The 13,707-nt window shown below is 53.1% G+C and overlaps 1 protein-coding gene across 10 annotated transcripts in view; it reads left to right on the forward strand.

The window, feature by feature from the left end:
- Positions 1-13,707, forward strand: part of CRACR2A (calcium release activated channel regulator 2A) — a 212,075-nt gene that overhangs the window by 148,136 nt on the left and 50,232 nt on the right. For all 10 annotated transcript variants that reach the window (XR_011378673.1, XR_007921043.2, XM_051850217.2 and 7 more), the window contains one exon: positions 12,739-12,829. Coding sequence is in view for 8 of the 10 variants with exons in the window: in XM_051850217.2 (XP_051706177.2) it covers positions 12,739-12,829 (91 nt within the window). In the remaining 2 variants the exon portion in view is untranslated. The remainder of the gene's footprint in view (positions 1-12,738; positions 12,830-13,707) is intronic.

Consider the following 13,707-nt stretch of genomic DNA (forward strand, 5'->3'; position numbering starts at 1 on the left):
TCATGGAGGAACGACACTAAACCCTGCCTAGGCTTCATATCCGAGTCACGGCACCATTATGTCGCTCCCCCTCTTCGTGGAGGAACGACACAGGACCCTGCGTTGTTCTTTCGTCTGCTCGGCCCTCCCCGGGTTTGCTGCTGGTTCTTCCCGGGTTGGCTACCGTCCCTTCCACCTCCGTGGAAGGGCAGTTCCCCCTGCCACTTTCCCCACTTCCGTGGGGGAGCGACACACCGCCGGCCGGCTCTCTCGGGGGCTGCTCAGATGTTCCTCAGGTGTTCCTTGTACATGTTGTCTCTCTCCTCCTTTATAGTCCTCTTCCACCAATCCCAACTCTGCTACCCACATGCCGAGTACGCTGCTCTCCTCCAATCAGGAGCAGGTCCTGCTGTTTATTGGTTGAACTGGAGGCAGCTGAGTAGAAGCTGTTTCCTCCTCTCCCAGCGCCATATTGTGGGAGAGCAGATGCATAGAATAAGTCTTAATTCCAGTAACAGTCTAGTCCGAGTTGCTCCCAGTTGCTCCCCACACCTCTGACCCCCATGCTGATGGCCTGGAGGAGCTGCAGCCACAGTCAGGTGGCCGGTCCCAGAGAGGAGGGTGTGTCTCGCTCTGGAAGCAGGGCCAGCGCAGCCTGTGCATGTGGCCTGGGAGCTCCTCTGCAGGTCGCCCTCCTCTGACTGCCACTGTCACAGGGAGACAGAGCCCTGACCTGCTGGAGAGCCTCTTAGCCCTGCCATCCGTCTTCAAGTGGCCTCTCAATGTGCTTTGGCCTAATCTTGCAATTGCTTGAAAAGTTCTCGAGATGAGAGTCAAGGCTACTCTTGGCTGCGTGTGCACAACTGTCTCAGCTGGAGTCCCCACCCCCTCCATGCCAGTCCGCAGTTGATATCCACGCCAGCTGCACCTGCCCAGGGAGCTACAGCAGAACTGGAGACTCGCCGAGCTCTCTGGCCAGTCCCATTCCAGGGGCACCTTCCGGGTGCTGCCCCAGAGGGCTGCAGTCTGTCATGAGCAGAGCCCTGAGTTAGGAGATGGGGGGGGGGGCTGGAGTTCCTGCCCATCCCCAAGCTGTGTGACCCCAGCAGACTTGCCAGCCCTCTCTGCGTGTCCATTTCTGTACTGACAACACGGGATTGTTGTTTTTCAAACATGTTTTGGGAATGCAGCTCAGTAGAAGGAACATATTTTATTTTTAAATCCCTGCACACTTATTTGAGGGAACTCCTGAAAGTCCACAGCAGTTGTAATTAAAAAAAAAAAAAAAGAGAGAGAGAATGCAGGGGTCCGACGCGGTGGTGCACTAGGTTAATCCTCCGCCTCTGGCACCGGATCCCATATGGGCGCCGGGTTCTAGTCCCAATTGCTCCTCTTCCAGTCCAGCTCTCTGCTGTGGCCTGGGAAGGCAGTGGAGGATGGCCCAAGTGCTTGGGCACCTGCACCCGCATGGGAGACCAGGAAGAAGCACCTGGCTCCTGGCTTCGAATCGGCACAGCTCCAGCCGTTGCGGCCAATTGGGGAGTGAACCAATAGAAGGAAGACCTTTCTCTCTGTCTCTCTCTTTCACTGTCTGTAACTCTGCCTGTCAAATAAATGAATAAAATCTTAAAAAAAAAATAAAAAGAGAATGCAAATTTCCCATCAACTTCCTGAAGCCCTGCATATGTGTCTGTGTGTGTACACCTGAAATGAAACTTATTACGTGTGGCACACTCTGGTGTTTTCATAGAACATCTGTTATTATCTTTTCTTCTATTTAAAAAACTAGTTGGCCACACCTTGCTGGTGGGCTAGATGGTCTACAGGGGCAGCTAAGACATCAACCAGTAAACCAAAACCCCAATAAGATCTAGAACTTTAAAAAAATATTTACTTAATGGAAAAAACAGTAGGGAGAGAGATCTTCCATCCACTGGTTCACCACTCCCACCCCCCAAATGGCTGCAATAGCCAAGTCTGGGCCAATTTGAAGCCTCCTCCATGGGGGACAGTGGTTCAAGCACTTGGGCCATCTTCCGCCGCCTCCCCAGGCACATTAGCAGGGAGCTGGATCGGAAGTGCAGCAGCCAGGACTTGAACCAGTGCTCCAACATGGGATGATGGCTCCGTAAGCTGCAACTTAACCTGCTGCGCCATGCTGGCCCCAGGAAGAGAACATTTACATGGGATTCCTTGCTTCTCTGAAAACTTCGGAGGTTTGAGCTGGTCAGTGGGAGGGGCACATCCAAGCGTTAGAGGGGAGTAGAGACGCTATTGGGCACGGCCAGGTTTAGGATGACATCTGGAGCAACGCTGAGGACAACAGTGAGTCTCCCAGGCTCCTCCGCGGGCTCGCTCTGCAGTCTGGAAATTGAGCCCCTGCCCGCCCTGCCCCCTGCCCCTGCCACACACCCTGTCTCTGTGCTTTGGGGCAGAGGTTCAGATCTCAGATTTGAGTCAGAATCCTGGGGGCAGTGTTGGCCGCAGCCCCACCGAGCACAGCAGAGCGCTAAGTCACAAGCAGGAAGCCCGCGCTGGAGCCCAGTGCCTCTGCTGAGGGTCCAGCGTGGGATGCACCCCTCCACACTAGCGGACTGGGGTGCCCCTGAGTAACCCTCCTCTGGTTCTCTGTGCAGAAACCCGAGACACTTTGACATTGAGTGTGAGGGACGTAGCTTAGACATTAAGAAGAACTTCCGGACGTCAGAATTGGGATTCCTTGGAGGTGGAAAACACCCTCTGCATTTATTTTCGGGGGGGGGGGGGAGTGCTTGAAACCTCCAGGGAGTATTGAGCAGTGCTGTTTGGGATAGCAATGGGTTCAAACCTTTTACCAGGATCAGCTGGGGAGGCCAGGGCCCCACGGCAGAGGGGCGAGGTAGGGGCGCAAGGTCTACATGTGAAAGCATCAGCAGTGCTGTGTCCACGAGGGCTGTGGGCTCATTGGCAGAAAGTGCTTTCTAGATCAAAGGCTGGCCCCAGGCTGTGCCTCTCAGCCTCAGCTCGCAGCTCGGTAGCCTGGGAAAGCCGCGCCGGCTGCCTATGCTGCATCACTGATAGACCACACTTGGCCTTGGCAAGCTTGGCATCGCCCCAACACCCTCTTGGGAATCAGTGTCTCATCCGCACAGTCTCACCTTGCCCATTGGAAGCAGACCTCAAGCTGTTTCCTGGGAGCTCAGAGACCCTTCAATTGTAGCTCCTACCCAGTCACTTTCCAGAACTTTCTGGGTAGAGTGATTTCCCTGGGCTCTGGGAACATGCCAGACCAAGGGGGAGCATGTCTTTTTTTTTTTTTTTAAGGTTTATTTATTTATTTGAAAGGCAGCGTGATAGGGAAAGACAGAGAGAGAGAAAGAGATCTTCCATCTACTTGTTTACTCCCCAAATGGCTGCAATGGCAGGGCTGGTCCAGGCCAAAGCCAGGAGCCCAGAAGGCCATCCAGGTCTTCCATGTAGGTGGCAGAGACTCAAGGACCTGGGCCATGTTAGGCTGCTTTCCCAGGCGCATCAGCAGGGAGCTGCATTGGAAGCAGAGCAGCCAGGACTTGAACCAGCGCTCTGACATGCGATGCCAGCAATGCAAGCAGCGGCTTAACCTGCTGTGCCACAATGCCAGCCCGGAAATATGTCTTACATACAGCCTGGGAGGCAGCCCAACTCTGATAACATGCCAACACGAGTCTAAGACTTGGTGTCGGGTTCTAGTCCCGGTCGGGGCGCTGGATTCTGTCCTGGTTGCCCCTCTTCCAGGCCAGCTCTCTGCTGTGGCCAGGGAGTGCAGTGGAGGATGGCCCAAGTGCTTGGGCCCTGCACCCCATGGGAGACCAGGAGAAGCACCTGGCTCCTGCTTTCGGATCAGTGCGGTGCGCCGGCCGCAGTGCGCCAGCGGCAGCAGCCATTGGAGGGTGAACCAAGGGCAAAGGAAGACCTTTCTCTCTGTCTCTCAGTGTCCACTCTGCCTGTCCAAAAAAAAAAAAAAAAAAAGACTTGGTGTCTGGTGGAATGGAGGCCTGGGGACAGGAGAGGGCCTGTGTACAGGAGCGATGTCCCCATGTCCTTGACCTTGCCTCTGAGGGCAGTGAAAGCATCACACACATGGCCTTGACGTCCCACAGGTCCCCGCAGGCCTTGTGGCCAGCCTTAGCTGCCTGAATCTTGAACGTGAGCTCACTTCAGAGTGAACAGAGGAGTTTGCAGTTAGAATGTAGATGCCCAGTCTGAATCAGTATGTCTCCAGGAGGCACATGCTTGCAGCACACACACACCCACCCCACGTGGTTCTGATGCAGACCCCACGTTGAGAACTGCTGCTGTAGCCCATTCTTCAAGAATGATCCGTGATCTGTGCTTTGCCCTGCTCCCAGAGGGAAGGTGAGGATTCTAGGCGAGCGCTGGAGGTGATGAGCGGCAACTGATGTGCTTTATGGGGGTATTATTACATGAGGCAGCAACACGTTGTTAACAGCGCCCCGTGAGCAAATTGAAAGGTGAGGGCTGTTTGCGCTCTGTGCTCACCAGGGGTGTGATTTGTAAACCTGACTAATGAAAAAGGGATTGCTTTATGGGATGAGATACAGCTGCAAAGATGCTTTCTATAAGGCAGCAGAATCTAATTAGGAAGAAACTCATCCATCTTGAAAATTCAATTGGTGATTTCACAACCTTTGCAGAATTTCCTCCAAACTCACTTTCTTTTTTTTTTTCATTCAGCTGCACTCTAGTCGTGTGTGTGTGGGGGGGCATGTGTGAAAGATATAGACAGACAGACAGAGACACAGACACAGACAAGCAGGCAGCTACAGAGACAGAAAAGACAGTTCAGGAAGACCAGAAAACCCTAAAGAGGATTTTTTTTTTTTCTAAGCAAAGCTACCATTTGATGTCCAGAGACTGCTGCTCCCCAAAGAGGGCAGCAGGGGGCAGTGGTGAGTCTCAATCCCTCTGACAGTTAAGTTTCACCCCCAGCACAAAGCTCTAGGAGGCTGAACCCGCTTCCCTTTTCTTCTCTCCGGGTCTCGGGTCTTCACTCTGTGACCAATGCATTGGGGTGCACACAGGAAAGGGCGGCCCCCTCCCGTGATCGTTTCTAGTTCCTGCTCAGCCCACAGCTGACAGATTCCAGGTGGAATTTGCAAACGTGAACCACCTTGAGCACACACGGACACGGAGGAGGCCGATGATCCCACAACTCGGGCTGCTCGGATGTGTTTGGGATGCAACCGCAGGCCCCAGAGCCCGAGGTCTGAGCCCTCCCCACTGCTCTGACCTTTAGCAGTTTGTCACTTCATTATTTCAACCCTCTCTTCCTTCGCTTGCAAAACAGAAGGCGCTGGGAACGTGAGCCTTAAAGCTCAGTCACTGGGGCCGGTGCTGTGGTGCAGCGGGTTAATGCCCTGGCCTGAAGCACCAGCATCCCATGTGGGCACCGGTTCAAGACCCGGCTGCTCCACTTCCGATCCAGCTCTCTGCTGTGGCCTGGGAAAGCAGTGGAAGATGGCCCAAGTCCTTGGGCCCCTGCACCCGCATGGAAGATCCGGAAGAAGCTCCTGGCTCCTGGCTTTAGATCGACACAGCTCCGGCCGTTACGGCCATCTGGAGAGTGAACCATTGGATGGAAGACCGACCTGTGTGTGTGCGTGTGTGTGTGTGTGTGTGTGTGTGTAACTCTGACTTTCAAATAAATAAATAAATCTTAAAAAAAAAAAAAAAGCTCAGTCAGTGATGGGAGGGACACTCTCCCTCTTTGCACCTGCCTTGGGCTGGTCTTTCGCACACCAGGAGACTGACAGATCAGACCCCCCCCCACACACACACACCAAGAATCCCAGGAAATCAACATGAGAACCCTCCAAGACCAGTGGCCATTTCTGAAACTGACCGAGTGCAAGCCCCACAAGTAGAAAAATGCCGTTTCCTGTCTCCAAGATCAACACCACCCTCATCTGAGAAGGAAGATGTTCCTTTTTAATTTTTTTTTTCCTGAGCATGATTTCAGTATGCCTCTGCCTGGAACCTCAGAAGTGACCGTCCGAGACCCCCAGACATGCCACGAGATTTTATCAGGAGGTTGAGACAGAGCAGCGAGGACACGGGAGCCAGCGGCGCTCTGAGGCGGGGAGGCCGTGGCCCGGCTGTCCTCAGCCGCGGTGCTGTGCAGTATTAATGCCTTGCCCCAGCCCCAGCGTAGCACCTCCCCTCTCCGTGTGCAAAGCGCTTTGTGAAGGTTAATTAATTCTCACAGCCCCCGTGGGAGGCTGGCGGGCTAAACGACTGCTAACTACATCTCACCTTCCAGCTCTCCGGGGCTTTCAGAGTCTGAGCTTTGTGTTTGCATTGGAATCACCGCCCTGTCTTCCTCCCGGGCCAGGCTCACCAGTGCCCCAGCACCTCCCCTCCCTCCCTCCACGCACCTCCCACCCCCCCCACACTGATAGTCGCCCCCTCAAGAAAGGGGCTTCTAGCCAGAGCCGCCCAGGGCACGAGCTGGCCCTGGGGTGGCACCTGGGGTTTTGCTCCTGGCTTTGATAGGACTCCCTTGCACACCCATCCATGGCCTGTGGCATACCTAGTATGTACCTGGCACTCCTTCCTCCGTGCCCTGGAGATCTTCCTTTTGCTGGACGCAGCCTTTCTCAACTTTTCCCTCCGGAGAAATCCACCATCTTTCCCTGCATCAGCACGGGAAGCGTGCTTGCTTCACTTCTCCCCCGCCAGGGCCTGGACTTCCAGGGATTGCTGTCAGTCAGAGCCAAGGAGGGTGCTGTGGGGTCTGTGGTTCAGAGTGGGTGCTTTTGCTGACGGCGCCTTGCCTCCCTGCCACGGAGGCAGCGGACTTGCTGAATCCCTGTGTGTGCAGAGAACATAACCCGCGTCTTCATGATTTCACCCAGGGTGATACTCTGAGAAGGGCTTGGTCAACGCTTTTTAATATTGGTGGTGAGGGATGGTTCTCTCTTCCCACGTGGAGCCGTCTCGTCTGAGGCTCTGTCCCTGTGTCTTCGGCCCCTAGCACTCTGCCATCCCTGCCCACCCCCCTCCCCGCCCAGTTCCACCTGGCTCCTGACTGACTTCTGAATAGGCAGGCAGTGAATCTCAAAATGGGGTCCATTAGCCTCTGGAGAACCAGGACGCTTACTTAACTAGAATGTATCCAATGTGTGTTGTAGCTAAGCCTGCTGTGCTAGCTGCTTCTACATGCAGTATCTTTTTCAACCTTCACAATCTATTTCTTCCTTTTTAAAGATTTATTTATTTATTTGAGAGGCAGAATTACAGAGAGAGAGAGGGAGAGGCAAGAGAGAGGTCTTCTATATGCTGGTTCACTCCCCAAATGGCTGCGACAGCTGGGGCTGGGCCGATCCACAGCAGCCAGGAGCCAGGGGCTTTCTCCAGGTTTCCCACATGGGTGCAGGGGCCCAAGCGCTTGGGCCGTCTTTCATTGTTTTTCGAGGCCATAGCAGAGAGCTGGATTGGAAGACAAGCAGCCGGGACACAAACTGGTGCCCATATGGGATGCTGGTGCCACAGGTGGCGGCTTAGCCTACTACGCCACAGTGCCAGCCCCAACAATGCATTTCTAAGGTAGGCATCACCATCTGCTTTTTCAAATGCAGAAAGCCTCAGGCTACCTGACGTGATAGGACTTGTCCAGGTCAGAAAGCTCGCCAAAGTCAGAACGAGGACTTGAACCCAAGCCTCCTAACTCTGAATTAATGAACAAACATAGCTGTGTTGGCAGTAAAGTTATGAGCTAGGTCACCCAGGAACCTGATAGAGGAACTGTCCAACCATCATGAGGAAAGAATAGGAAGGGGAGGATAGACAATGGCTTGTGGCTACCGCTGACTCTGCCTGGCTGCTTCTCTCTGCACTTGTCCGTCTCTCTCACAGGAACATGGCTCTTTCCCTCTCTTCTTTTTTATCTGCCTTTTCTCCACCTCCCGGTCCTCATGTAGCTCAAGATGTCTAGGATCATCTAGAGTATGGTCGGGGGTGGGGGGAGTGTTTTGAGAGTGGCTAACAGAAGACAGATTGAGTAGTTATTCCCATGGATTATGCATTAATAGCCCAGAGAACTCTGCCACAGGTGTCAACCTTGTCTTAGTATTTTCACCAACAGCTTGAAAAAAGGAAGACTAAATGGGGAATATTTTGTAGTAATAAAAAGTTCCATCCATAAAGAAGGTATGCAACATGGCAGCATAAGGCAGAGACTGTAAAAAAAAAAAATAGCAAGACTTAAGACTTTTAGAAGACTTTAACAAATTTATCTCAGATTTGACACATTGGACAAAAATATTTTAAGGATATCAAGTATTTGAAACCTTTGATCGACAAGCTTAAGAAAGGAAAATAGATGATCGCCTTACAAATAGAATATGCACCCTTTTCATAGATGTTATGCAAAAATTGATAGGTTTTTGGCTACGGAGGAAAGGTTAACAGATTCCAAAATGTAGACACCTTACCAGTATATCCTCATATTGTAAAACAATAAAACTAGAAACCAATAATTTATATATTTAAAAAAAACTTCAAAATAACTCTTAGGTAAATTAAATTGTAGGCCGGCGCCGCAGCTCAATAGGCTAATCCTCCGCCTAGCGGCGCCGGCACACCGGGTTCTAGTCCCGGTCGGGGCGCCGGATTCTGTCCCGGTTGCCCCTCTTCCAGGCCAGCCCTCTGCTGTGGCCAGGGAGTGCAGTGGAGGATGGCCCAGGTGCTTGGGCCCTGCACCCCATGGGAGACCAGGAAAAGCACCTGGCTCCTGGCTCCTGCCATCGGATCAGCGCGGTGCGCCGGCCGCAGCGCGCCGGCCGCGGCGGCCATTGGAGGGTGAACCAAGGGCAAAGGAAGACCTTTCTCTCTGTCTCTCTCTCTCACTGTCCACTCTGCCTGTCAAAAAAAAAAAAAAAAAAAAAATTAAATTGTAAAAACCAACAGTAGAGATTGTTTAGCCTACATTCTGACTTTAAGCCAAATTTAAAATAACAAAACTTGGAAATTCATTGCACAGCTGGATGACCAATTGTGATGCATCGATATCATGACAGAGTAGAAAGATCGACCGGCACTCACAGACGTAGACTCTACCAGATTACGTCCATAGTCTTGCGCTCTGTCCAACACCAGTGGCAGAAGTGGGGACAGAGGGAGAAATATGATTCGGCAGCACCGTATTCAAAGCCAAAACGATCCCATAGATGTAAGATTTAGAGGTTTTAGTTGACAAATGGGCTCAGCATTCATTGGCTATGGGGTGGCTGGCAAGAGAATTTAATATGGCAGCATCTAGTACAAGTGAGACAACAGTCAGGCGGGTCCCAGGTTCTAGTCCCGGTTGCTCCTCTTTCAGTCCAGCTCTCTGCTGTGGCCCGGGAAGGCAGTGGAGGATGGCCCAAGTGCTTGGGCCCTGCACCCCATTGGAGACCAGGAGAAGCACCTGGCTCCTGCCTTCGGATCGGCGCAGTGCGCCAGCCATAGCGGCCATTTGGGGGGTGAACCAACAGAAGGAAGACCTTTCTGTCTCTCTCTCACTAACTCTGCCTGTCCAAAAAAAAAAAAAGAGAGAGAGAGAGAGAGAGAGACAACAGTCAGCTCTCCCTTCTGCTTATCAAACTCATCAGGGTGTTCAAGTTAGGGCTCTGGGCTTAAGAGAGGTAATTACAGCCCATTCAGAGAAGAGCAAGGGGATGGTGAAGGGACTTTAAAATAAAATCACACAAGGCTGAGTTGGAGGAAGTTAGGAGGCCTGGCCTAAGCTGGACGCAACTCCTTGCGTTCTTGATGCTGTTCTCAAGCTTATTAAGGTCTTTCATTCAGAAGGAGGATAAGGTCCTGGAGACACATTCCAGGAGCTGGAATATTCCAAAAAGAGCTGCTCAGAGAGACAGCACTGAGGGTGCTCTGGCCTCGTTTGGTTTCATACTTGATGCAGGGATTGTGGCAAGGAGTTTGTCACTGGAGAAAGAGGTTTTAGTTGGACCAGGAAGCTCTCCCAACCCTGACATTCGTCCACTGCCCTGGCGTCTGGCGTCTGGCGTTCCCGCAGTACGCTCCGCGAAGTTTCTAGGTTGGTACCCGAAGTTGTAAACTGAGTCGTTCATAGGTTCTCAGTCCTAACAGGCCCTCGATAGGAGACCATAAACCCCAATGAAGCGGTTGTCCAGGTCCACTTGAAATTAAGTGTGCAATGGTCCCAAGCAGAACATCGTAAGAGTTCAGAGAAGGGTCGCGAGATGGCGGCGGAGGTGGGGCAGGGGGGCGGGGATGAGGGGTGGTCCTCCCAGAGGAGCCCCCAGAGGAGCCGGGCGGAGTGCCTTCTAGCAGTTGTGGCGACAAGGATGCGTAGAGTAAGCGCACGGGAATTGCCGCCTCTTTCCCCGATGGCCCCGAATGTGGCGCGCCTTGCTGGCACGCTGCCCGCCCTGAACGCTGATCTCGCGAGAGCGTCTGGCCCACCCTGAACGCTGATCTCGCGAGAGCGTCTGGCCCCGCGGCACTCGCCGTCACTGCATGGCTCCTGCAGACGCATGCGCGCCCCCAGCCCGTGCCTCTAATGGGTTGGTCTGACGGCGCTTTTTACTGACTAAGCTTTGTCTTCGTCGTCATCTGGTCGCCTCTGAGCCTTTCCGAACTCAGCAGCTCATCCATCGCTGAAACTAAGACCCTCTCCTCGGGAGCAGTGCCCCTTGGCCTGCGCAGCCCGCGATAACTACAATAAGAAAGTGTACTTAGAGCATCGTGGCTCTGAACGCTGTAGCACTGGCTTTCTTATGTGTCTGCCCCGGTGACGCTGGGCGGGGCGTGCAGCAGGTGCTACCGTGGGATGAAAGGAAGCCAGAATGTTGCCCAAGGTCACACAGGCCTCCGAGGTGGCTTGGGGTCGCGGCTGGTGTGAACCACACTCCAACGCTCCCATTCCTGAGGCCGCTGTGTCCTGAACCAGGCTTGTCAGGCCTGGAGAGTCTCCCAGGATGCCAGCGTGCCCAGGTCGGAGTCTGGCTGGGCCCAGGACCACTGAGGCCGACCTGGAACCCCAGGGCGCCTCTCCAGTAGCCTCAGCCATTGCAGGCAAGGGCCACGAGTAGACGCCACTCAGAGCCTGTGTCAGCCTTTGCCTCCGTTTGGTTTTTAGTGGTTTGTAAAGTAAGTTAATTCCATATTAGTGGAGTGACACATGAACAGGAAAAGCATAGAATATTAATTTAATCAGACGAAGCATAGCGCACAATTGATATAATACATTGAGTGGTATTACCGAATTAATGCCCTACATGGTTATTAAACATAAATGGTAAACAGCTTATACGAATGACTGTAATTAGTATTGCTTTAGGAGAACTAAATCCATTTTTGAGTTTCTCTTAGCTCATTTTATTCGTTCTCCAGTATTTATATAACTGGAACGACTGGCTAAGGTTTTCCTTGAGCGCACTTGCTACCCAGCATCTGAGCTTCTTCAAAGGCCGGAGGGTCCAGGGACCTTGCCTCCCTAACTCAGACTGCATCTGGGGTGCCCCTGCTCGGCAGTGTTGCCTTTTATCTGCACAGTCTCCCCAGGATTTTCTCTGCATCGTTACGGGTTAGCTGAGAGCACAAGTAACAGTCCCAAATGCCCGCCATTTACCAGTAAGAGATGTCGCACACTGAACCGAAAAGATTGGCTGCGCCAGGGACGCAGAACACGTGCAGAGACGGGGCCGCTGCTCGTGTAGGTCACGGGCGATGCTTGTCTCTTGCTCATTACACCCTGGGGCCAACGCCGTGCAGTCTGTCGAGCTTCCAGTAAGGGGAACGCAAAGGCCAGCACTCTGTTACGAATGACCCCGACCGCCGGGTCTCCCTGCAGCTCCTTTGTCAGGCTGAGGTGGACGGTTTCTGTCACACTGGAAGGCTGTGACAGATCAGAGTGGCTGCTTGCTCTTCGCTCAGTCTGTGCATATGGGGCGGACGCTTCCCAGTGGGCAGCAGATGAGGAAGTGGCAGCAGCTGGGCTGTGGCAAAGCCTCGGACAGCAGAGAAAGTGGAGGCCCGTGTGGGCCTGGGAGTTAGGGGTTAAAACTATGGAGGGCTCAGGAACTAAACACATTCTTGTCCTTTTTAAAAATTGCGTATTTTATTTCTTTGAAAGGCAAAGTGATGGGGTGGGGGGAGACAGAGAGAAAGGCAGAGAAAGAAATCTTCCATCTGCTGGTTCACTCCTTAAAGGCCACAACAGCCAGGTCTGGGCCAGGCTGGAGCCAGGAGCCTAGAACTGCATCCAGGTCTCCCACATGGGTGGCAGAGGCCCACCCGAGCACTTGGGCCATCCTCCACTGTTTCCAAGGCACATTAGCCAGCAACTGGATCAGAAGCAGAATAGCTGGGGCTCAAACTCAGATCTGCAGGAATAGAGATCGTGAGTCTAGCAGAGGCAGGGGGGACTTAAGGGTGACATGAAACAGCAGAAAAGAAGAGGAGGGGTCCAGGGCAGCTCGGCCAATGAACATCAGGACCATCTGGGAGTGATGGCCGGAAGAGGGAGCAGGAGAGGCCACAAGGGACCCACCAGCAGCTGGGGCAGGTCCTGCCTGGCCTCTGGCCTCTACAATCCCTGCGGGATCGGCTCACCCCGAGGGCCTGATCCTGCAGCCCTAGCTAACCTGACCTCTGAGGTCATCCCTCCTCCCCCAGCTCATGAGGGGAGTGGCCACTGTGGGGTGGGGAATTGTAGATGCAAACCGCATCAGACTCTCCCTCTTGCTACCTGTGTAGGAAGATCGCCGCCTATGACGAAGAAATCCAGCACCTGTATGAGGAGATGGAGCAACAGATCCGGAGCGAGAAGGAGCAGTTTCTGCTGAAGGTGCGTGTCGGCTGAGATGGCGCTGCCGGCTGTGCTCGCTCCCTCACTGTAAGATGGCAGTGCCCGCCCACCCACTGCTGAGTCCCTCTTTCTCCACTTGATTCTTTCCCCAGGCATTTGTCACCCTCATAGGTGACATAAACGGTAATTATTCATTTTTCTTGATTGCTGTCTGTATCCTCCTACTAACATAATCACCACAGAAGCAGAGATCTTGATCTTTTACTTACACAAGAGACATAGCAGGTGCTTGACAAATAGTGCATCAGTGAATGAATAAGTAAGTGAGTAAATGGAAAGATGGATGGATGGAGACAAATGAGTGCGTGGGAGGATGGATGGATGGATGGACAGATGGACGGACACATGGACCAGTGCCTGGATGGATGGATGGATGGATGGACGGACACATGGACCAGTGCTTGCATGGATGGATGGATGGATGGATGGACACATGGACCAGTGCCTGGATGGATGGATGGATGGATGGACACATGGACCAGTGCCTGGATGGATGGATGGATGGATGGATGGACGGATGGATGGACACATGGATCAGTGCCTGGATGGATGAATGGATGGATGGACACATGGACCAGTGCTTGGATGGATGGATGGATGGATGGACAGATAGACAGATGGAAGGAGGGAGGGAGGGATTGACAGATGGAGAGATGGAGGTGTGGATGGATGGATGTGGATGGATGGGCGGATGGAAGTGCTTGCTTTATCAGCTGAAGCAGTCTGCAGATTGGGTGTGACACTGGCTGGTCTCCTGTATGGCAGGCCCACCCAGCGCACCAGCCACTTTCATTCCATGCCCAGCGTTTCCTCTAAGGGGAAAATCATAAGCATCTATGTTGCCCATTCTTGCCCCT

This window comes from Oryctolagus cuniculus, chromosome 9 (genome assembly GCF_964237555.1).
Source record: "Oryctolagus cuniculus chromosome 9, mOryCun1.1, whole genome shotgun sequence".
NCBI lineage: Eukaryota > Metazoa > Chordata > Mammalia > Lagomorpha > Leporidae > Oryctolagus > Oryctolagus cuniculus.